The sequence below is a fragment of the Lithobates pipiens genome, unplaced genomic scaffold (genome assembly GCF_037356315.1).
Source record: "Lithobates pipiens isolate NorthernLeopardFrog02 unplaced genomic scaffold, aLitPip1_a1.2 Scaffold_8, whole genome shotgun sequence".
NCBI classification, from domain to species: Eukaryota; Metazoa; Chordata; class Amphibia; order Anura; family Ranidae; genus Lithobates; species Lithobates pipiens.
Window position 1 is genome coordinate 657,236,225 of NW_027507903.1, and position 24,935 is coordinate 657,261,159.

Here is a 24,935-nt window from a genome sequence, read left to right on the forward strand (position 1 = left end):
GTAGCACCCTATACCAAGTTACCAGTCCTTATAAGAACTTTTGTGGACCAAGCAGGTTGTGTATTAGTGTTTAGCAGACTGTACGTCAGTCCCTATACCGCTGAAGGACTGCTGCAGTATAGGGCAGCGGTCAGCAGTGGTGCACGTCAACCCTATCTATTGTGGACCGATAGCGGTCCTTACAGAACAGCAGACTGTACCGCACTCAAGCCTATGTACCGTAGCACCCTATACCAAGTTACCAGTCCTTATAAGAACTTTTGTGGAACAAGCAGGTTGTGTGTTAGTGATTAGCAGACTGTACGTCAGTCCCTATACCAATGAAGGACTGCTGCAGTATAGGGCAGCGGTCAGCAGTAGTGCACGGCAACCCTATGTATTGTGGACCGATAGCGGTCCTTACAGAACAGCAGACTGTACCGCACTCAAGCCTATGTACCGTAGCACCCTATACCAAGTTACCAGTCCTTATAAGAACTTTTGTGGACCAAGCAGGTTGTGTATTAGTGTTTAGCAGACTGTACGTCAGTCCCTATACCGCTGAAGGACTGCTGCAGTATAGGGCAGCGGTCAGCAGTGGTGCACGTCAACCCTATGTATTGTGGACCGATAGCGGTCCTTACAGAACAGCAGACTGTAACGCACTCAGGCCTATGTACCGTAGCACCCTATACCAAGTTACCAGTCCTTATAAGAACTTTTGTGGACCAAGCAGGTTGTGTGTTAGTGATTAGCAGACTGTACGTCAGTCCCTATACCAATGAAGGACTGCTGCAGTATAGGGCAGCGGTCAGCAGTAGTGCACGGCAACCCTATGTATTGTGGACCGATAGCGGTCCTTACAGAACAGCAGACTGTAACGCACTCAGGCCTATGTACCGTAGCACCCTATACCAAGTTACCAGTCCTTATAAAAACTTTTGTGGACCAAGCAGGTTGTGTGTTAGTGTTTAGCAGACTGTGCGTCAGTCCCTATACCGCTGAAGGACTGCTGCAGTATAGGGCAGCGGTCAGCAGTGGTGCACGTCAACCCTATCTATTGTGGACCGATAGCGGTCCTTACAGAACAGCAGACTGTACCGCACTCAAGCCTATGTACCGTAGCACCCTATACCAAGTTACCAGTCCTTATAAGAACTTTTGTGGACCAAGCAGGTTGTGTATTAGTGTTTAGCAGACTGTACGTCAGTCCCTATACCGCTGAAGGACTGCTGCAGTATAGGGCAGCGGTCAGCAGTGGTGCACGTCAACCCTATGTATTGTGGACCGATAGCGGTCCTTACAGAACAGCAGACTGTAACGCACTCAGGCCTATGTACCGTAGCACCCTATACCAAGTTACCAGTCCTTATAAGAACTTTTGTGGACCAAGCAGGTTGTGTGTTAGTGATTAGCAGACTGTACGTCAGTCCCTATACCAATGAAGGACTGCTGCAGTATAGGGCAGCGGTCAGCAGTAGTGCACGGCAACCCTATGTATTGTGGACCGATAGCGGTCCTTACAGAACAGCAGACTGTACTGCACTCAGGCCTATGTACCGTAGCACCCTATACCAAGTTACCAGTCCTTATAAAAACTTTTGTGGACCAAGCAGGTTGTGTGTTAGTGTTTAGCAGACTGTGCGTCAGTCCCTATACCGCTGAAGGACTGCTGCAGTATAGGGCAGCGGTCAGCAGTAGTGCACGGCAACCCTATGTATTGTGGACCGATAGCGGTCCTTACAGAACAGCAGACTGTAACGCACTCAGGCCTATGTACCGTAGCACCCTATACCAAGTTACCAGTCCTTATAAGAACTTTTGTGGACCAAGCAGGTTGTGTGTTAGTGATTAGCAGACTGTACGTCAGTCCCTATACCAATGAAGGACTGCTGCAGTATAGGGCAGCGGTCAGCAGTAGTGCACGGCAACCCTATGTATTGTGGACCGATAGCGGTCCTTACAGAACAGCAGACTGTACCGCACCCAAGCCTATGTACCGTAGCACCCTAGACAGACCAAGTTACCAGTCCTGATAAAGAGCTTTGTGGAACAAGTGAGTTGTGAATGATTAGCAGACTGCAGCAGAAGGGCAGCAGTCAAGTATAATATTCTTTCTATATTTGGAAGAAAGAATATTATACGTGTACAAGCCTATTACCGTACCACTGATACCAGTCCTGAAAAGAACCTTTGTGGAACTAATAGTAACAGCAAGTCTTTAAAATTATCCTCACTGCCTGACACACTGCTTCCTGCCTGTCCCTATACAAATTGGCAAAAAAGAGTAGGCTGGAACGATTAGCTGGAACAGCTCTTTTGTGGACCTGATAGTAACAGCTAATGATGATGATGATGATGATGATGAAGAAAGACTAATCTGGCTGAGCTGTCCCTAAAATAGCAGCATACAGCGCTCTGTCCCTTTATCTAAACTGACAAAAGAAACTCAGGCTGCTGACCTAACACCTATACCAGTCCTGAAAAGAACTTTTGTGTACCAAATAGCTAGCGTTTTCTCTGTCCCTACTCCACACAGGATCCTTTCCCTACAGTGACAGAAGAAAGAATGTAAAATGGCCACCGGATCGGGTGTATTTATAGGTTAGGGGGAATGTCCAAGTGTCCATGAGCTGTCATGTCTCAATTGGTTGTCCTGTAACACATGATAAACGTGTCACGAAAGGTTAAAGTTCTTGTATACATTAAACACGTAAGTCCGCCGGGGCGAACGACGGAAAAAGGCGTTCGAACCCGCGGACGGCGAAAGTCGGAAATTCGCCGCGAAACGACCGCCGGGCGAACCGTTCGGCCATCACTAATCCCGATAAACTGTTTGCTCCTCCCAAGAGGTTTTCTATGTATTATCCCGTGGAGGAAAGCTTCACCAAGAAATGGGGGGCCCCATCTGTGGATGCGGCTATCTCTTGTGTGAATAAAAACCTAACTTGTCCTTTGGATAATGCGCAGGTATTTAAGGACCCAGCTGACAAAAGGCTGGAAACCTTGTTAAAAGCCTCCTTTTCCATGGCCGGCGCTGTGGTGCAACCTACAGTCGCAGCCGTGGGGTTGTGCCAGTTCCTTAAGGAACAGGTTAAACAGATGTTTGAACTCCTTCCTAATGAGGAAGTAGAGAAATATGCAGAGATGCCTCACATCTTATGTTTCATAATTGATGCGATTTTGGATTCTGTCCAACAAGCATCACGTTTGTCCCTCATGTTGGTACACATGCGTAGGGCTCTATGGCTAAAAAATTGGGCTGCTGAAATGTCATGCAAAAAGCATTTGACTGGGTTCCCGTTTAAAGGGGAACGGTTGTTTGGAGAGGAATTAGATAAATTCGTCCAAAATATTTCGGGAGGTAAATCTACACTCCTTCCAGTCAAGAGGAGTAAACGTCCTTCATTCAGGCGTACTCTCTCTCCCGAAGCGTCGAGCTCTAAACAGTGGCGACGGCCTTCTCAGCCCTCCTCGGCTGCAAAGCCTCAGGGCCGAGCCCAGGGACAGAAAAAGACTTGGGGGCGGAAGCCTGCCAAGCAGACCTCCAAGACATCCTTGTGAAGGGGCGCCCCCGCTCGGCCGAGTGGGGGGAAGGCTCCTGCAGTTTGCAGGCGCCTGGCGGGTAGAGATTCAGGACAAATGGGTGATCTCTTCAGTATCTCTGGGCTACAGGCTAGAGTTTCAGGAGATTCCACCTTCCCGTTTTCTAAGGTCAAGGATCCCCAGGGATCCGATAAAGCAGAAACCGCTATTTCTGGCCTTAGATCAATTACTATCCCAAGGTGTGATAGTAGAGGTGAGCCCGAAAGATCAGGGTTCAGGTTTCTATTCGAATCTCTTCACCGTTCCAAAACCAAACGGAAGTGTCAGACCTATCTTGGATCTGAGAGACTTAAACCGGTTTCTACACATCCAGACCTTCCGGATGCAGTCAATACGCACTGTGGTCTCCTCCCTGCAAGGAGGAGAATTCATGGCATCAATAGATATCAAAGACGCATATCTCCATGTGCCAATATTTCCCGCACACCAGAAGTTTCTGAGGTTCGCGGTAGAGCAGCGCCATTTTCAATTTGTGGCCCTGCCGTTCGGCCTAGCCACGGCCCCTCGAGTCTTCACGAAGATTCTAGACCCTCTCTTAGCAATCTTAAGAGTTCAGGGCATAGCCGTCATGGCTTACCTAGACGACTTGCTTCTCGTAGAGAGAACTGCAACATGCCTAAGTCGCAGCGTCACCAAAACGCTAGAACATCTGGGCCGCCTAGGTTGGATTATAAACCTAGAAAAGTCGTCTTTACAACCGACCACCAGGTTGGATTACCTGGGTCTGATTATCGACACCGCTCAGGGCAGGGTGTTCCTTCCAAAGCCAAAGGCCTTGGCCATTGGAGATCTAGTGCGCCTGATTCTGGGCAGAAGATTCTCCTCCATTCGGTTGTACATGAGACTGTTGGGAAAGATGGTCGCCTCTTTCGAGGCCGTTCCATTTGCCCAGTTCCACTCAAGGCCCCTGCAAAGATGCATCCTTGCGATTTGGAACAGGAAGCCCCAATCCCTGGATCTTCCTATGCGTTTATCCCCTCGGGCACGCAAAGGTCTTGTCTGGTGGTTACAGACCAAAAATTTGCTGAAGGGCAAAACCTTTCTTCCCCTCTCATGGAAGATTGTCACCACGGATGCCAGCCTGACAGGCTGGGGAGCCGTGTTGCAGGAAACATGCTCGCAGGGAAAATGGTCTGCGACCGAAAGTCTGCTGCCCATAAATGTCTTGGAGATTCGGGCAATTTACATGGCACTCAGAGAGTGGTCTCACAGACTGCGAGGTTTCCCAGTTCGGATTCAGTCCGACAATGCCACCGCAGTGGCTTACATCAATCACCAGGGCGGTACCAGAAGTCTGGTGGCCCAAAAGGAGGTGAATCGCATACTTGTCTGGGCAGAAGAGCATGTTCCGTGCCTCTCTGCAATCTTCATTGCAGGAGTGGAGAATTGGCAGGCAGATTATCTCAGCCGCCAGCAGTTGTGCCCAGGAGAATGGGCTCTGCACCCCGATGTGTTTCAAGACATATGTCACAAGTGGGGCACTCCAGACGTGGATTTGTTTGCGTCCAGATTCAACAGGAAACTGGACAACTTTGTGTCAAGGACAAGAGATGCACTTGCTCAGGGGTCAGATGCTCTGACAATTCCCTGGGATCAGTACAATCTGATCTATGCCTTCCCCCCGAACCCGCTGTTATCGAGGTTCTTGGGAAGGGTCAAGAGGGAGACGAAGCCGGTCCTTCTAGTGGCCTCGGCTTGGCCCAGGCGACCATGGTTCGCAGAAATCATGAAGTTGGCAGCGGGCAGGTCATGGACCCTCCCTCTCCGGCCAGATCTGCTCTCACAGGGTCCAATTTACCACCCTGCTTTACGCAGTCTGAATTTGACGGTCTGGCTGCTGAGACCCACATTTTGAGAGGCCGTGGTCTTTCGGGGCCAGTCCTCTCCACTCTGGTCAATGCCAGAAAACCGGCCTCCAGGCGTATCTATTACAAGATCTGGAGGGCATATGTTTCCTGGTGTGAACCCAGGAGATGGCATCCTAGAAGGTATGTCATTAGCAGAATCTTGGCCTTTCTCCAATCAGGCCTTGAAATGAATTTGGCCATAAGCACCATCAAGGTGCAGATTTCGGCCCTATCGGTCTTTTTTCAAAGATCGCTTGCATCACATTCCCTAGTACGGGCTTTTATCCAGGGGGCTATGCGGATGAGACCGCCAGTCAAACCTCCGGTATGCCCTTGGGATCTGAATTTGGTTCTCTCGGCCTTAGAAGCCCAACCATTTGAACCTCTGCATCTGGCTTCTTTAACTCTCCTGACAAAGAAGCTGGTGTTCCTAGTAGCCATATCCACGGCTAGAAGGGTATCAGAATTGGCAGCTCTTTCCTGTAAAGAGCCCTATTTAATTATCCATAAGGACCGAGTGGTCATGCGTCCCAACAGGTCCTTTCTACCTAAGGTAGTTTCAGGTTTTCACCTGAATCAGGATGTAATCCTACCATCCTTTTTTCCAAACCCTCAGTCCACAGAGGAAGAATCCTTACACACTTTAGATGTGGTTAGAGCAATCAGTCTTTATCTTCAGGCAACTGCTCAGATAAGAAAGACTGACTGTTTATTTATTCTGCCAGAAGGCCCTAAAAGGGGTCAGGCAGCGTCAAAGTCCACTCTTTCGAGGTGGATCAGACAAGTTATTTCTCAGGCCTATGACTTAAAGGGGAAGATTCCTCCTTTTCAGGTGAAGGCGCACTCTACTAGGGCTGTAAGTGCTTCTTGGGCAGTGCATCACCAGGCCTCCCTGGCTCAGATCTGTAAGGCTGCGACTTGGTCATCAGTCCACACATTCACCAGATTCTATCAGGTGGATGTCAGAGGGCAGGAGGATATCGCCTTTGGGCGCAGTGTACTGCAGGCTGCAGTTTAGGTCCTCAGATCCCTGGCGGTCTAGATTCATGATCTGTGTCTCCCTCCCCTCAACCTGAGCATTGCTATGGGACATCCCACTATGTAATGAAGCTCCTGTGTCCCGTGATGTATGATCAAGAAAATAGGATTTTTATATACAGCTTACCTGTAAAATCCTTTTCTTGAGAGTACATCACGGGACACAGGGCTCCCGCCCCTCTTGGGTTTTACGTGGTTTCTTATTGCTTTGCTACAAAACTGAGGTGCCTCCCTGATGGGAGGGGTTATATAGGGGAGGAATTCTCTTTAATTGGGTCAACCAGTGTCCAATCACCAGAGGTGCCTATATAACCCACTATGTAATGAAGCTCCTGTGTCCCGTGATGTACTCTCAAGAAAAGGATTTTACAGGTAAGCTGTATATAAAAATCCTATTTTTTTTTTGCTACAGAGCAATACAATTTGAGAATATCATTATATTACAGGTCAATACTTTATAATTGGTCACTGTACAAGTCTCCAAGCACATTCCATAGAAAAGCAGAGAAATGGGACTTCAATATGCCCCATCTCTCTTTAATATTTTCCACTGTGCTTTAATTATTATTATTATACAGGATTTATATAGCGCCAACAGTTTGCGCAGCGCTTTACAACATGAAGGCAGACACAGGGGCGTAACTATAGGGGGTGCAGCAGTCGCGACCGCAACTGGGCCCTGTGCTGCAGGGGGCCATGCAGCCCCCTCTACATATGGCCGGCAGCAGCATAGGCAGCTAGAGGTACCAGTGCACCATGCACTGGTACCTCTAGCTGCCTATGCTGCTGCCGGCCATATGTAGAGGGGGCTGCATGGGCCCCCTGCAGCACAGGGCCCAGTTGGAGGGCCCACAGGTGGAGGGTGACTAGCAGAGCTTCATGCTCAACTATCGCCCTGGCTGCTCTTTAGTTGTGCATTCCCCGCATGACCTGTGTCCTCGGCCGGCTCCTCAGAGTACCCCTCTCCTGCGCCATGCATTGCCGCTCAGTCCGATGTCTGTTCTCCCCAGCCAGAGTACCACCACCCCCCCCCCCGAGTCCGGCCCACACTGCACTGCATACTTCTCCCGGGTAAACACACTTTAAGCACACAGATGCAGTGCAGCCCTATGAGATCCCCCCAGAGGACACTGCAGGCTTGTCTGCCAGCCCCCCTCCTCTCCCTTCATACACAGATGATGAAAGGTCTTTACATACCCCCTCCATCTCCCCCTGGGGACAGGGACCCCTTCTCACCTGGGGGCAGTAACTTCATCTGCCCTGGAGAAAAGGACCTCATCTCTTCTGGGGACGGGGACCCCATCCTGCCTAGGGACAGTCCCCCAATGGGGCAACCAAAAATTAAAAAAAAAATAATTAAAAAAAACTACTGATGCCAGTGGTGAAACTACAGGGCTCACAAAGGTCATACCTGTGACTACACCCTGGAGTTCCAACGCCGGACTCGGAGGGAAGGGCCCTGGCTGGGGTTCAGGGGGGCCCTTCATGGTTTTTTGCATCGGGCCCTGAAGGTTCTAGTTACACCACTGGGCAGACAGTACACTCACAATACAAATCAATACAAGAGGTACTAGAGGGCCCCCTGCTCGTTAGAGCTTATAATCTAGAAGGGAGGGTCAAGTTGAAACAAAAAGGTAATAACTGTGGGGGATGAGCTGATGGAGAAAATGAAAATACAGTTGTTAGGTGTGGGTGGGGTAGGCTTCTCTGAAGAGAAGGGTTTTTAGGGATCGCCTAAAAGCTAATAAAGCAGGAGATAGGCGGACAGATTGGGGTAGGGCATTCCATAGGATTGGAGAGGCTTTGGAAAAGTCCTGGAGGCGAGTATGGGAGGAGGTGATGAGGGAGCTAGAGAGCAGGAGGTCTTGAGAGGAACGAAGAGAACGAGTAGGATGGTATTTAGAGACTAAGCTAGTGATGTAGCTGGGGGCAGAGTTGTGAATGGCTTTGTACGTAGTTGTTAGTATTTTGAATTTAATTCTTTGGCTGAGCGGAAGCCAGTGGATGGATTATTCTTTGAATAATGTGTTTCCTAAGCCTAGCTATGACGTTGTTTGTGCATTCTCCTTCTCCCTTCGGGGGGCCATCATACAATATAGCTAGGGAGGAGATGGCCACTTCAGACACTTGTTTTGGCTCCAAGCCCCTTTCCCCCCCAAAAAAAAAGTGGTGGCAGAAACTTCAACAATCTTTGATTTTCTGTTGACACAATACTCATAGCTGAAGATGTTGAGGATCTCAAGGGCTTCAAAGAGAAAATCAACAAGTGAAAATGTAGGACTTCATCAAGAAAACGGTTATGGCAATTGGAAAGACATCTAACTATGGAATGGATGGTAAGGATACAGAAGTAGACTACTTGATCTTGGAAGTGCAAAAGTGAAAGACCTAGAAACAATCTTCAAAAGTGCTGATGTTTCTATAAGTGCAAAGATTAGAAGTGTCCAGGCTACGGTATTTCCTGTCACTTTTTATGGACACTAAAGATGGACGATGAAGAAACATGACAGAAAAAAAACGAACGTCTTCCAAATTTGATGTCAAAGAATTCTAAAAATATCAAATTGGATTCCAAGGAGCAAGCCAGTGAAAAATCTGATTTTGTTTACCGGTTCCTAAAGCGGGGAAAGCCACCGAGGTGGCCTGATGTTTCTCACACTCCTGCAGGACAGCCAGGACAAGTCTCTTGATGGATGCTGGCTGGTTCGCGCCGGCCACATGGAGAATCCATTTACAATGTCTGAGGTTTCCAGCCAGAGTGATGACATGTCCCTTGTTAGGCTGACCACCTAGAAGAAAAAGAAAGATGTAAGGCACATGGTATGGTTACATGGCACCTGGTATGCTACCATCTGTCCTACAACCCAACCCCCACCTTATAGCCATGTACACACAAGTCTATTGTGGTATATTGGTGCATTATCTACTTGTCTGAATAACATTTTTGGCATTTGAAAAACAAAGACAGTGATGGCAAAAGTAGAATTTACCAAGTTTTCTGGCAGACTCTTCAACCTCTGTTCCAGCAGCTTCAAGAATGGCCTTTGAAAGACCTAGGAATAGAAATATTGGAAGCAGCGTAAACTCTCCAGCAGGCCACATATGCTTTCTTCAGTATTGCATTTCTAAAGCTAGCAGACATACTGACACCTCTTGGTTCTCAGGGATTTACCTGCATGCAGGGTAAAACTGCTATTGGAAGAGTTGACAATGATTTCTGCATCCTCTTTGGTAATATCTCCAATCTTCACCTGATAAGTGACAGATCCAACTGTCATTTCATGAACACCTGGTGATGGGGTTGTCACTGCCCCAAAGAAAGCTGCAAGATAGAAATATAAATGACACTAAGCCCAGGAACAAAAATAGAATATATTGCAGGTTACTAATTCTTAGATGTGGTGGCTGCATTTGTTTTCTTTTTTTAAGCCTAAGAACATTTCAGAGAGTATAAAATTATGGCATCAAATGTAGTGTTCTTGTAACATCCTGTAGACTGAACTGGAACCACAAACAACTGAGAGAAGGACTGTCCAGCTGAATCCGATGCTTATTGGAGGCTGTGTGGTGTCACAGAGGTGTAGAGGGTATGCTAAAAGTCAGAATATTGCACGGTGTGTACTGGGGTTCACTTGGAGACAAAGAGACACACAGGGGTGCCTTTGGAGGCACTAGATGGCACAGGGTGCACTGAGCTACACTTGGAGACATGGGAGCACTAGGATGCCCTTTGAGTTACTAGATTACATTTTAATTCACAGGGGGCAAACATGGGCACACTTAGAGTCGCTAGATGACACAGAGAACGCTGGGGGTCATTTGGAAAGTGAGTGCTGCGGTGCATTAAAGTTACTAGACGTTACAGAATTCTCTGGGGTGCACCTGGAGACATGGAAGCGCTTAGGATTCACTGGAGTTAATAGATGACACAGGATGCTCTGGATTACACTTGGAGTCTCAGTGGACACACAGGGGTGGCACTTGGAGTCACTAGATAACACAGGGAGCACCAGGATGCAAATCATAAATACTGTATGTGAGGGGGGCACTATTTTACAAATTCTAATAATATGCTGTAAAGCACATAAGAAAAAAGTGCAAAGTTCATATGCTGTAAAACATAATAAAGTGAAAAATTCATAAGCTGTGGAACAAGATAAAGTGCAAAATTCATATTCTACAAAACAATAAAAAAAATAAAGTGCTAAGCGCTAAATGCCAATCAATATAAAGAGTGACAATAAATGAAAATCTTTTTGAATGCAGTTCATAAAATCTCCTAGATCAACAAAATTGTTCTTCAATGTGGTACGTTGTTAAAAACCATCACCAACGTATTACTCGTTCAACTGATAGTGCTCAGTTAGAAGTATACTCACCAGATGGCCATGATCCCTTTAACTAAAAAGTGGGTCAAAAAATACCTTATATTATGCGGTGCCATGGTTGAAAGGAGGAGAGTTATTTAAAGTCTCTGAAAGGTGCAAGATGAACCCAAAGGAGACATATAAACTCAAGCATTTTTTGACCCTCTTTTTAGTTATAGCGGGTCATGGCCATCTGGTGAGTGTACATCTAACTGAGCACTATCGGGTGAATGAACAATAAGTTGGTGATGGTTTTTGGTAAAATACCACACTGAAGAACAATTTCATTTATCTAGGAGATTTCATGAACTGCATTCAAAAGGTCTTTCATTTATTGTCACTCTTTATATTGATTGGAAGCTAGCACTTAGCACTTTATTCTTAATTGTCGTGTACCATATGAATTTTGCACTTTATTTTGTTCCATGGCTTATGAAATTTGCACTTTATTTTGTTTTACAGCATATGATTAGAATTAGTAAAATAGTGCCTCCTCATGTAAATATAATTTACAGTATAGGTACTTCCTAAACAATTAGGGAGCAGCTTTCCTTTTTTTTTTCATTTTTATAGTTGTACATTATTTACACTTTAAAAAAAAAAAAGTTTTTAGGGGTGCGAGGTACCCCTAACACTTAAGCACCAGTATGTACTCGGATACATGGGACACCACAGAATGTGGCGGAGTCACTAGAATATATAGAATGCGCTGGGGGACACTAGAGTTATGTGGCCTACAGTGCGCACCGGAGACACTGGAGAACACTAGAGGGCTCAACCACACTGGAAACATTGAGGCACACTAGAGACCCTTGAGCCCTTATGCACACTGGAGACCCTAAAACACACTAGAGACACTCGAGCCCTCTGGTACACTGGAGACACCAAGGCACATTAGACACACACGGCCCCTCAGACACTGAGATACAATAGATACACTCAAGCCTTCAGGCACTATGGAGACACTGAGGCTCATTAGAGACACTTGAACCCTCAAGCACACTGGAGGCGCATTAGAAACACTTGCGTTCTCAGGCAAACTGGAAACACTAAGACACATTTCATACACTTGAGTCCTCAGGTACACTGGTGACACCGAACCATGTTAAAGACATTCAATTTCCCAGGAACATTGGAGACACTGAGGCACACTAGAGACATCCCCCACGCCACAGGCACACCGGAGACACTGAGGCATGTTAGAGACACTGAAGCCCTCTGGCACACTGAATACACTGAAACATGTTAAAAACACTCGTGCCCTCAGGCACACTGGAGACACTGAGGCACACTGGATACATTTGACCCCTCAGGCACACTAGAGGTTCATTAGAAACAGTTGAAACACTGAAGACACTAAGGCACATTAGAGACACTCAAGTCCTCAGGCACACTGGAGACACTGAAGCACGTTAGAGCCATTCGAGCCCTTAAGCACACTGGAGACACTGAAGCACGTTAGAGCCATTCGAGCCCTCAGGCACACTGCAGACACTGAAGCACGTTAGAGCCATTCGAGCCCTCAGGCACACTGGAGACACTGAAGCACGTTAGAGCCATTCGAGCCCTTAAGCACACTGGAGACACTGAAGCACGTTAGAGCCATTCGAGCCCTCAGGCACACTGGAGACACTGAAGCACGTTAGAGCCATTCGAGCCCTCAGGCACACTGCAGACACTGAAGCACGTTAGAGCCATTCGAGCCCTCAGGCACACTGCAGACACTGAAGCACGTTAGAGCCATTCGAGCCCTTAGGCACACTGGAGACACTGAAGCACGTTTGAGCCATTCGAGCCCTCAGGCACACTGGAGACACTAAAGCACGTTAGAGCCATTCGAGCCCTCAGGCACACTGGAGACACTGAAGCACGTTAGAGCCATTCGAGCCCTCAGGCACACTGGAGACACTGAAGCACGTTAGAGCCATTCGAGCCCTCAGGCACACTGGAGACACTGAAGCACGTTAGAGCCATTCGAGCCCTCAGGCACACTGGAGACACTGAAGCACGTTAGAGCCATTCGAGCCCTCAGGCACACTGCAGACACTGAAGCACGTTAGAGCCATTCGAGCCCTCAGGCACACTGCAGACACTGAAGCACGTTAGAGCCATTCGAGCCCTTAGGCACACTGGAGACACTGAAGCACGTTTGAGCCATTCGAGCCCTCAGGCACACTGGAGACACTAAAGCACGTTAGAGCCATTCGAGCCCTCAGGCACACTGGAGACACTGAAGCACGTTAGAGCCATTCGAGCCCCCAAGCTCACTGGAAACATTGAGACACACTAGAAACACTCAAGCCCTTGAGCGCACTGGAGACACTGAGGCTCATTAGAGGCGTTCAAGCCCTCAGGCACACTGGAGACACTGAGGTACACTAGAGGCACTCAAGTTCTTAGGCACACTGAAGAAAGACAGTGACGCTCATTAGAAACATTTGCATAGCTCCCAACAGTCCCTGGTTTTGAGGGACTGTCCTTCATTTCGGAACAAAGTCCTTCTGTCCCTCTTTCCTCCTCATTTGTCCCTCATTTTGGTCTGATCTATATAGTTGTATATAAAATACACTACTTATCTATCAAAAAGTGTTTCCCAGTCTTTCATCCAATTCGACATTTCTGCATTTTGTAAATTCCAAAGGCCAATATAAAGAAATAGTGATGGCAAAAAAGCACTTGTGGGTTTAACCAATAATTTTTTTTATAGAATTCTCCTTTAAGGGGGGGGGGGGGGGGCATGGTGGGGGGGGGGGTGTCCTATGCCTGCATACTTTTGCTAGTAGGTACTCAGGGCTCAGGCACACCGAAGACACTAAGGTACACTAGGGAGTCTCAAACCCTCAGGCACACTGGAGATACTAAGGTACACTAGAGATACTCAAACCCTCAGGCACACTGGAGACACTAAGGTACACTATAGACTCTCAAACCCTCAGGCACACTGGAGACACAAAGTTACACTAGAGAGTCTCAAACCCTCAGGCACACTGGAGACACTAAGGTACACTAGAGATACTCAAACCCTCAGGCACACTGGAGACACTAAGGTACACTAGAGATACTCAAACCCTCAGGCACACTGGAGACACAAAGTTACACTAGAGATACTCAAACCCTCAGGCACACTAGAGACACTAAGGTACACTAGAGATACCCAAACCCTCAGGCACACTGGAGACACTAAGGTACACTATAGACTCTCAAACCCTCAGGCACACTGGAGACACAAAGTTACACTAGAGATACTCAAACCCTCAGGCACACTGGAGACACTAAGGTACACTAGAGATACTCAAACCCTCAGGCACACTGGAGACACAAAGTTACACTAGAGATACTCAAACCCTCAGGCACACTAGAGACACTAAGGTACACTAGAGATACTCAAACCCTCAGGCACACTGGAGACACTAAGGTACACTACAGAGTCTCAAACCCTCAGGCACACTGGGGACATTAAAGTACACTAGAAACTCTCAAACCCTCAGGCACACTGGAGATACTAAGGTACACTAGAGATACTCAAACCCTCAGGCACACTGGAGACACTAAGGTACACTATAGACTCTCAAACCCTCAGGCACATTGGAGACACAAAGTTACACTAGAGAGTCTCAAACCCTCAGGCACACTGGAGACACTAAGGTACACTAGAGATACTCAAACCCTCAGGCACACTGGAGACACAAAGTCACACTAGAGATACTCAAACCCTCAGGCACACTGGAGACACTAAGGTACACTAGAGATACTCAAACCCTCAGGCACACTGGAGACACTAAGGTACACTATAGACTCTCAAACCCTCAGGCACACTGGAGACACAAAGTTACACTAGAGATACTCAAACCCTCAGGCACACTGGAGACACTAAGGTACACTAGAGATACTCAAACCCTCAGGCACACTGGAGACATTAAAGTACACTAGAGACTCTCAAACCCTCAAGCACACTGGAGATACTAAGGTAAACTAGAGATACTCAAACCCTCAGGCACACTGGAGACACTAAGGTACACTATAGACTCTCAAACCCTCAGGCACACTGGAGACACAAAGTTACACTAGAGAGTCTCAAACCCTCAGGCACACTGGAGACACTAAGGTACACTAGAGATACTCAAACCCTCAGGCACACTGGAGACACAAAGTTACACTAGAGATACTCAAACCCTCAGGCACACTAGAGACACTAAGGTACACTAGAGATACCCAAACCCTCAGGCACACTGGAGACACTAAGGTACACTATAGACTCTCAAACCCTCAGGCACACTGGAGACACAAAGTTACACTAGAGATACTCAAACCCTCAGGCACACTGGAGACACTAAGGTACACTAGAGATACTCAAACCCTCAGGCACACTGGAGACATTAAAGTACACTAGAGACTCTCAAACCCTCAGGCACACTGGAGATACTAAGGTACACTAGAGATACTCAAACCCTCAGGCACACTGGAGACACTAAGGTACACTATAGACTCTCAAACCCTCAGGCACACTGGAGACACAAAGTTACACTAGAGAGTCTCAAACCCTCAGGCACACTGGAGACACTAAGGTACACTAGAGATACTCAAACCCTCAGGCACACTAGAGACACTAAGGTACACTAGAGATACTCAAACCCTCAGGCACACTGGAGACACTAAGGTACACTACAGAGTCTCAAACCCTCAGGCACACTGGGGACATTAAAGTACACTAGAGACTCTCAAACCCTCAGGCACACTGGAGATACTAAGGTACACTATAGACTCTCAAACCCTCAGGCACACTGGAGACACAAAGTTACACTAGAGAGTCTCAAACTCTCAGGCACACTGGAGACACTAAGGTACACTAGAGATACTCAAACCCTCAGGCACACCAGAGACACAAAGTCACACTAGAGATGCTCAAACCCTCAGGCACACTGGAGACACTAAGGTACACTAGAGATACTCAAACCCTCAGGCACACTGGAGACATTAAAATACACTAGAGACTCTCAAACCCTCAGGCACACTGGAGATACTAAGGTACACTAGAGATACTCAAACCCTCAGGCACACTGGAGACACTAAGGTACACTAGAGATACTCAAACCCTCAGGCACACTGGAGACACAAAGTCACACTAGAGATACTCAAACCCTCAGGCACACTGGAGACACTAAGGTACATTAGAGATACTCAAACCCTCAGGCACATTGGAGACACAAAGTTACACTAGAGATACTCAAACCCTCAGGCACACTGGAGACACTAAGGTACACTAGAGATACTCAAACCCTCAGGCACACTGGAGACACAAAGTTACACTATAGACTCACAAACCCTCAGGCACACTGGAGACACAAAGTTACACTAGAGATACTCAAACCCTCAGGCACACTGGAGACACAAAGTTACACTAGAGATACTCAAACCCTCAGGCACACTAGAGACACTAAGGTACACTAGAGATACTCAAACCCTCGGGCACACTGGAGACACTAAGGTACACTACAGAGTCTCAAACCCTCAGGCACACTGGGGACATTAAAGTACACTATAGACTCTCAAACCCTCAGGCACACTGGAGACACAAAGTTACACTAGAGAGTCTCAAACCCTCAGGCACACTGGAGACACTAAGGTACACTAGAGATACTCAAACCCTCAGGCACACTGGAGACACAAAGTCACACTAGAGATGCTCAAACCCTCAGGCACACTGGAGACACTAAGGTACACTAGAGATACTCAAACCCTCAGGCACACTGGAGACATTAAAGTACACTAGAGACTCTCAAACCCTCAGGCACACTGGAGATACTAAGGTACACTAGAGATACTCAAACCCTCAGGCACACTGGAGACACTAAGGTACACTAGAGATACTCAAACCCTCAGGCACACTGGAGACACAAAGTCACACTAGAGATACTTAAACCCTCAGGCACACTGGAGACACTAAGGTACATTAGAGATACTCAAACCCTCAGGCACATTGGAGACACAAAGTTACACTAGAGATACTCAAACCCTCAGGCACACTGGAGACACTAAGGTACACTAGAGATACTCAAACCCTCAGGCACACTGGAGACACAAAGTTACACTATAGACTCACAAACCCTCAGGCACACTGGAGACACAAAGTTACACTAGAGATACTCAAACCTTCAGGCACACTGGAGACACTAAGGTATACTAGAGATACTTGACCCATCAGGCAAACTGGTGACGGAGGGGCAGTACAGTGACTCAACACTGGATCCCAAGGAGAGGTATGCAGTATGTTACATTTTTGTTTTGGGATTTAGATATATTTTAAGTCAAAACACCATATTGTAAAAACATAAATTTGTGCTTATGTGGCCAAATAAACAAAATAATTTTCATATAATTTCATGGTACATAAAATTACTTGATTCTGTCCCAGCTGGTTTTTGGTTGGTGGTCTCGTTGGTAGTAGCTTCAGAATACTTTGCCAGTTGGCTTGAGAATGCCTGTACATAAATAACTCAAGAAAATGTGAATTTTTCCCTAACGATATGAATGTGTAAGAAAATAATGATAACTATGAGGTAAATGGGTACTATGCAATCGTTCCAGGTACTTGAAGATTATCATTTGGACATAACTTTAAAAATGTTAAGTTTAAACAAAGGCAATTTTTTTTCAGTTTTGGTTAGAGCAGAGAAGGTTTGTGTGTGTGTATGTAGGGTCATTAACCCCCTTTCTTTCTGATGTCTTGTTACACATTAAGGTGGCTATTCAGTTAAGAGCAAGCAGCCACTAAACTATAAACGTTCTACCATTTCTAGTTAACTCCACCCGGTTTTGGGAACATTACCACCCAGGATGGGAACCTCAAGTCTATATGCTACCTACAGGATATAAAACCTTCGAAAAACAGCGCTGGTCTAAACAAAGTGCTAGACAAATATATATGAAAAAATCAAGTGTAAATAAAACAAAAACTTGATATTAGTGTTAATACTGACAGTAGTAAGTTCTTGCTGCAACCCAATGCGAGACACACACAATATACAACAATCAAAAAATATAGCTGCGCTAAAACTTATAAAACAAAATTATAAAGTGACATAATTTTTCTAATTTGCAAAAAAATCCCAAAAGCATGCAAAAATAGTGCCAAAGTAATGATTTCCAGGCATATAAGCAGTCCAAAGAAAAGGAAAGATGGATAGGATGCTGAATCTTAGTCCATTTTCGGTGACTCTCAAAAACCACCCTTTACACACGTAGCAGGTGCACCCAGAGTAGAAAGAGATTATCCACCACCAAATTAGAGGAGGCTTACCAGCTGTCAAGATCTCTTTTTTAAGGAGATCATACGAGCTTGTAATGTCCAAAAGAGTCTTCAGGTTCCCAGGCCCACAGGGAACCCCATGTTCTCACCCCAGATGGTGGCACAGACCGGCAGAGTAACGGCCTACATCTTGGCAGTGGTTTTCAGCAGAACCTTGTGGGGCACTGGAGAGCCCCTTTTTGGTGGGAAAATCAACTCCGCAGATCCACCATACATCTACATTGTAACAACTTCGCAGGACAGACTGCAGACTTGCCTCAGATAACTGAAGAATATGAGTCAGCATAGAACAAAAACCATTAACCCTGCACCTGCCTACATGTTGATCACACATACTCACCACCAATTCAAAAACAGTGTTCACATTACTCCGATTTTTCCTTCTTTCATACTATGTTGACGATTATATTATGGCATCTACATGGCTGCGTAGTCTCTTTGTATGGTGATACCACTAAGGTGTTATGTTTTTCCTACACATAAACTGGACCTTGCATGGGTCATCAACTTTTTAATGACAACACCGTTGGCTGAGCGGCACCCTACTACAAGGCATCAAAGGTACAGGTGCAGGATGGATTTTTCTAAAGTATTTAAACCACACAGGTAGCCTCCATTGCTGCTGTCAGGTTGCTCCTCCATGAGGAGAGTTCAAAGCCAGTTCTAATATACACCTGAGGCATTCGTTTTTTTTTCTTTTCTTTTATATGACTTTTTTCATAAACAATTAAAATCTTTTGTTTATCTGATTTTGGTCTGGCACTCCTTTTTTTTTTTTATTACAAAGGAAACTCAGTCATGTTTATCTAAATCCACCATGGTTTAAAGAATGACCTGTTCCACATAGATCCCTGTAGATCTTTGATTGATGTTGGTCTGCCCGTCCCCTGGCCCACTTTCTCAGATTTGAGGAGCTACCAACATTCAGCATGTTGTTCCTCAAGCTCTTCTTCTGGGCTTCCCAATGACCTTAGCCTCCTGCTGGCTCCCCGCTGGCCACAGTTGCCTGCTACATCTCAACCGGACACCTTCATAACCATGCTCAGTATAAGTATAGACCCATGCTTATCCCAAGCATGTGTAGGGATCTTGCTGTCATCTACTGTATGTAAGTGGCTCTGCTGCTTAATCTTACAAGAGATTGTGTATGCTTATTACTTCCTGTCTGTGTGTGTCTGGGTTAGACAGCCCAGAACAAGGACGTGGAGAGAGAAAGTGAAGGTCTCAGCCATCTGTCCTGTTCAGGCTGCTAAATCCAGGCCAGAAGGGGCTATTTTGCAAGCATTCCTATGTTCTAATAGTTTAACCGCTTACCACGATGTATGTCGGCAAAATGGAACAGACAGGCAAATTGGGGTACAGGTACATCCATTTAAAATTGCTGTCATGCCATCGCGTGCGCGCCGCTGGCAGCACGTGCATGTGCCGGTCGGGACCCCCGTGAGTCCGACCGCGTGTCCCGTGGACTCGATCGCCATGGGGATACCCGCGATCGTCTCACGGGGAGGGCAGTGTAGGCGTTAAGTGTGTCCTAGGGGCATGTTTATAACTGTGGGGGGCGTGGCTGTGTTTTACTGATCACTGATCTCTACTCCAATCACAGGGAGCAGAGATCATTGTCACTTGTTACTAGGCAGAACGGGGAGATGCTGTTTACATCGGCATTAGGCTTGTGCAATTCGTTTCGTAACGTTTTGCATCTTTTGGACATTCGGATGCATCCGAATATCCGAATAAAAAAATAACGAATAACAACGAACACGAAAGAAATATAACGAATGAATTCAAATGAATTCGGTAAATCCTTTAAAGATCTAATGAAACAAAAGGTCAGCTCAAAGTAAATCTTATAGTCCAATCAGCTGATTAATTTTGTGCCAGAGGATGGATTACTGGCAAAGTACATTCTTGAGAACTGAGTGAGAAGGGTGTTGTATTGTATTTGAGCCGAGGAGAAGAGACGTTGTCATTGTGTGTGTTAAAAGATTCAATAAACAAACGACTTTCCAAACTACGAATCATTATCACGAATGTCTATACATACATAAATAGTGAATTTTAACGAATACGAATGAATGAATTTGACACTCTACGAATAATAACAAATTATCCGAAAACGTATTAACGTAACATAAGGAATATAACAGAACAAAATGATGTATTTTACGAATGACAACGAACCGAAACGTTCTGCCTAGCAACAAGTGACAATGATCTCTGCTCCCTGTGATTGGAGTAGAGATCAGTGATCAGTAAAACACAGCCACGCCCCCCACAGTTAGAAACATGCCCCTAGGACACACTTAACCCCTACACTGTCACCTCCTGGTTAACCCCTTCACTGCCAGTGTAATTTACACAGGAATCAGTGCATTTGTATAGCAGTGATTGCTGTATAAATGACAATGGTCCCAAAAATGTGTCAAAAATGTCCGATGTGTCCGCCATAATGTTGCAGTCACAATAAAAAATCGCTGGTCGCTGCCATTACTAGTAAAAAAAAATTATTAATAAAAATTCCACAAAACTATCCCCTATTTTGTAAACGCTATAACTTTTACGCCAACCAATCAATAATCACTTATTGAGATTTTTTACCAAAAATATGTAGAAGAATACGTAGAGGCCTAAACTGAGGAAAAAAAAAATGTTTTTTTAATATATTTTTGGGGGATATTTATTATAGCAAAAAGTAAAAAATTATGCGTTTTTTTCAAAATTGTCGCTCTTTTTATGTTTATAGCGCAAAAAAGAAAAACCGCAGGGGTGATCAAATACCACCAAAAGAAAGCTCTATTTGTGAGAAAAAAAGGACGTCAGTTTCTGGGTCTCCCTTACAGGCGAGACAGCACCGGATCATCCCCAGATCAATAGGGTCCAAAGATTACATCGGGCCTATCCCCTCAGTTGCGCAGCCTCACGCCAGGAGGGCTCTGAGGCTGGGGCAGCGGGTCCCAAGCACAGCTTAGGGAAAAGCCAAACAGGCCAAACCCAAAGAACCAGAACACCCAAAAAAATGGTGTTGGTACCTTAAATACCACCTCCCAGAATGCACAGTGGGATAGACACTCCCACTAGGCTATTTCTGAGCAATAGGTGGCATTCAATACTTCCAGCCGAACTGCGCTTCTACACCTACCAGCGGAGACAGCGACACCTATGGTCAGAGAGAAACCAGTGCAACCCAGCTGAACTGGTACAGAAACCAGAACTTTAGAATAATTAGCCTGAAGCCCAACTGTGGCTTCAGGCAACTTAATTTTTAAAAAATAATAGCACCTGCTCATCAGGAGCCAGCGCTACCTGTGAATAACTATATATATCAGGCTATATATGCACAGTTTCACTAGGACTCCTATCGAGCTTTGCTGATAATTGTACATTATTTGTACTTTGGCTGTATGTACTGTTATTAATCTCTTCTTATGTAAAGATTGTAATATTTCTATACTGGTGTACATCTACATTATATACTCATTGTTAATGTTAAATGTTTGGGGAGGGTAATGTCTCATAACCTTCTACGAGAGAAGTCTACACATGTTTAAATTTACTTACAGTTGACTGATCTCCAACAGAAGCAGCAAGTCAGTCAAAAGTAAGTTGACTTGCACATACTTCTTTACTTAGGTCTTTACTTTTAAAGGAATTTATTAGACCCCCTTGGAATTTTCCTTCCTTCACATTCTATGTTTCTATATTCTGTGTTTCATTAGGACAACTCTGTGCCAGCTACCAGTGCCGGGACAAGGTCATCCAGCGCCCAGGGCAAAGATGCCAAACTACGCCCTACTTTCCCTTAGGGTTAGGGTCAGGGTGCCCCCTACCCCTGCAATAAACCATTGGCGCGAGGGGCAGCCGCCCCTCCTGCCCACCCCTTGTCCCGGCCCTGCCAGCTACCGTAGATAGCGGAAGCATATACACTGAGATAGTCATGTGGGATCATGAAACATCCAGATTCACGCCATACTAGTAACAAAAATCACCTTCTTTGATATTACCTTGATTGTGTCACCATCACTAGGGTGAAGGACCAGGTGAACTTCCTGAAGGTTCTGCCTGGTTTTGCTGGAGCTAAACTGGAAGATTTCATCAAACATCACAGAGGCCACCAAAGCCTTTGGAAAGCCGAGACCCCCGGTTCCGATAGCTGGGAGCGATATTGACTTCCTTTGGTTCTGCTCTGTCATTGTCAAGCAGTTTTTAATGATTCCCCCAAGTATCTGAAACAGAGAAGACCTTTTATTTGAACAATGAAGACTATCATGGGGAACACAATCAATCTTTGTCTTCTTCATGTCATAAAGAACCCAAAATACACTAAGATGCTGTCATATCATAGTTCATTTTTTCACAATGGTATTTTTGTTATCTGTACTACACAATGTAGACCTGCAGTTACCTTTTCTGAAGCTTCTTGTCTTTTGTCCCAGGCAGGAGCCACTACATGAAGCACCTCTTGACAGTTAAGGTTGCAACCGCTGGTGTTAAAGATGGACCCTGGATATACTTGGGCACCAGAACTGACATTTCTCAGAAGCTGCTGTAAATTGGGTCCAGCCCGAGACAGCAAGGCTTTGGATATTAAATAAACGTTCATATTCAGCGATGATGGCACACTGTTAACAATGACGTCCGTCTGCCATGGGAACCAATCACATGAGTTATCAAATAAAATGTGAAAAGCAACCTTCTACATAACAGATAACAATTACATGCAGTATATCTGAAGCTTGGCAGAAATATAGATGTAGTTATATGGTTAGTGAGGTCACGAAAGACTTGCATCCATCTGGTTCAACCTCTAACATTCTCTGTTGCCCAGAAGAAGGTAACGCAACCCCCTCCTCCAACACCTTCACAACTATGGCTAGCCTTTGATCCTTCGAGACAGTCAGGTCTATTACCTTTATACGTTTTGAATACAACATTCTATGGTAGGTCATTCCATATTTTGAAACTTTAATATTGTTTATGATTTGCCTTCCCTGGCTCCCCCCTCTATCCAACGTAGGTTGATCATGGCTGGTGGGAGGCGGGCAGGGTGCTTCCTGAAGACATCTCAGAAAGGTTTGATTGACAGCAGCAGGACAAACGACTCCCACTGCTATCAATCGGCCCTGTAAGGAGGGGAATAGCAGAGAGAGCCACTGCTCTCGGGCACAACACCTGTAGACAGTTAATGGTTAATGCTGCCCCAGCAGGAAGTTAGGGGTTAACTACACTCCCAGGTTTTTGCTTGGGTACCTCTGGACTCAACCAATATTGCACTTTTGCTTGAACGGGTATGCTGGCGCAGTTACAAGCCTGTAGTAAGGAACTAGGGATGTTAGGGAATGTTTGCACTTTATCTTGGACTGTCGATTTTCATTGTCATCATGTTAACTAATTTGTCAGTAAAGCTTTTTGAAACTTTTTGTCTGGTCTGAAGTTACATAAGTGGTGCGATGCAAGTAACTGGCATAGTCTGCAGTCGGGCCACTAAACACACTGAGGTATGAAGACATCAATACACTGAGTTAATACAGTGTGAAGATACAGTGGTTACCAAGGGAAACAAAGGTTTAACAAGCAGCCTGTTGTGTGGCAGGTGAGATAGCTTCTTGCAGCGAGGGAGATGTTCTCGGCACTCCTTCACCTGTGATCCATCTCCTATAGCAACAGGAGCAGATCTGCACCACTGGGGGGGCCCTCAACCTGTACACAGGCTTGGAAGAGAAAGAGTCAAGTCAACTGCATGGCAGGACCCCATACATTATTGGGAGTGAGGTAGCAGTGATAAGCTGGACAGGTGGAGAGGACATTGGTTTTGTGTGTCCTTCTTAAATGCACAAGTAACTGTGTTGGTATATATGATATCAAGAGAGTTTACTACAGTTAATTTATGGTAGGTCATCTGCGTGGCTCGAATAAAGGTACTCAATGTGAATGGCAGTGATCTAGTGCCTAGTATAGCCCAGAAGAACCCACCCCGGTGTAGGCCTCTCATGTGACCCTTGCTTGGCACCCAATGAGGAAGGAAACATGGAGGACGTGATGACCAACCGCAGCCACCTACCCTACACGCTGGATCGAGATCAAGCTCAGGTAAGTATAAGGAGAGCTGGCATCAGCAAGTGAGAATAAATTCAAAATTCTAAAATTATCACTGAGTAAAGGGCACACATACCCATTAGGGATCTCAAAGGTGGATTTTCCCTCACTTTGGGGGTGATTTACACTGACCTCCAGTCAGTTTTCTGAAATGGAAAGTCATGGGTATTCTCTCCGATGGGGCATGTATTCAGGTTCCCTCCATACCTCCCGAGACCCAGTCTATATGGACAGTATGGCAACTTGCTGACTCAACTTTTGACATCTACTATGTTCTTTTGTTATCCTCAAAAATAGCAATAAAAATATTAAGCACAAAATAAAGGAGTGGAAGATTCAAGGGAAATATCAACTCACCAAGAAGATTCAGACGTAGAAACCAATTTAGCTTGTAATTACAGACCATGTTTATTTCTGGGTGCTTTTTATGTGGCCTTTACCATGGCAGCCTCCTCTGAACTTGCTTACCCAGTGGATGAAATGGAGGTTGACTTTTCAGGTTCTCCCCTCACCTCTTTTTCTGTCCCTCTCCTCTTTAAAGCTCCCCACATGTGTCTTTTTTCCCCCAGTTCCTCTGTGGATTGCTGTGATTTATCGGCCTCTGGGACCAGTGTCACCCTTGTTTGATGATTTTTCTGCCTGGCTACCCCACTTTCTCTGCTCTTGAATGCTATCACTATTCTGTGTGACTTCAACGTT

The 24,935-nt window shown here is 45.8% G+C and overlaps 1 protein-coding gene across 1 annotated transcript in view; it reads right to left on the minus strand.

Moving 5' to 3' along the window:
* LOC143961756 (protein mono-ADP-ribosyltransferase PARP14-like) overlaps positions 1–24,935 on the minus strand; it is a 109,683-nt gene that overhangs the window by 59,804 nt on the left and 24,944 nt on the right. Inside the window, exons 3-8 of the mRNA XM_077471098.1 lie at positions 22,546–22,782; positions 22,145–22,366; positions 17,235–17,316; positions 9,643–9,792; positions 9,461–9,523; positions 9,080–9,259 (exon numbers count right to left, since the gene is read on the minus strand). Coding sequence (XP_077327224.1) covers positions 9,080–9,259; positions 9,461–9,523; positions 9,643–9,792; positions 17,235–17,316; positions 22,145–22,366; positions 22,546–22,782 — 934 coding nt within the window. The remainder of the gene's footprint in view (positions 1–9,079; positions 9,260–9,460; positions 9,524–9,642; positions 9,793–17,234; positions 17,317–22,144; positions 22,367–22,545; positions 22,783–24,935) is intronic.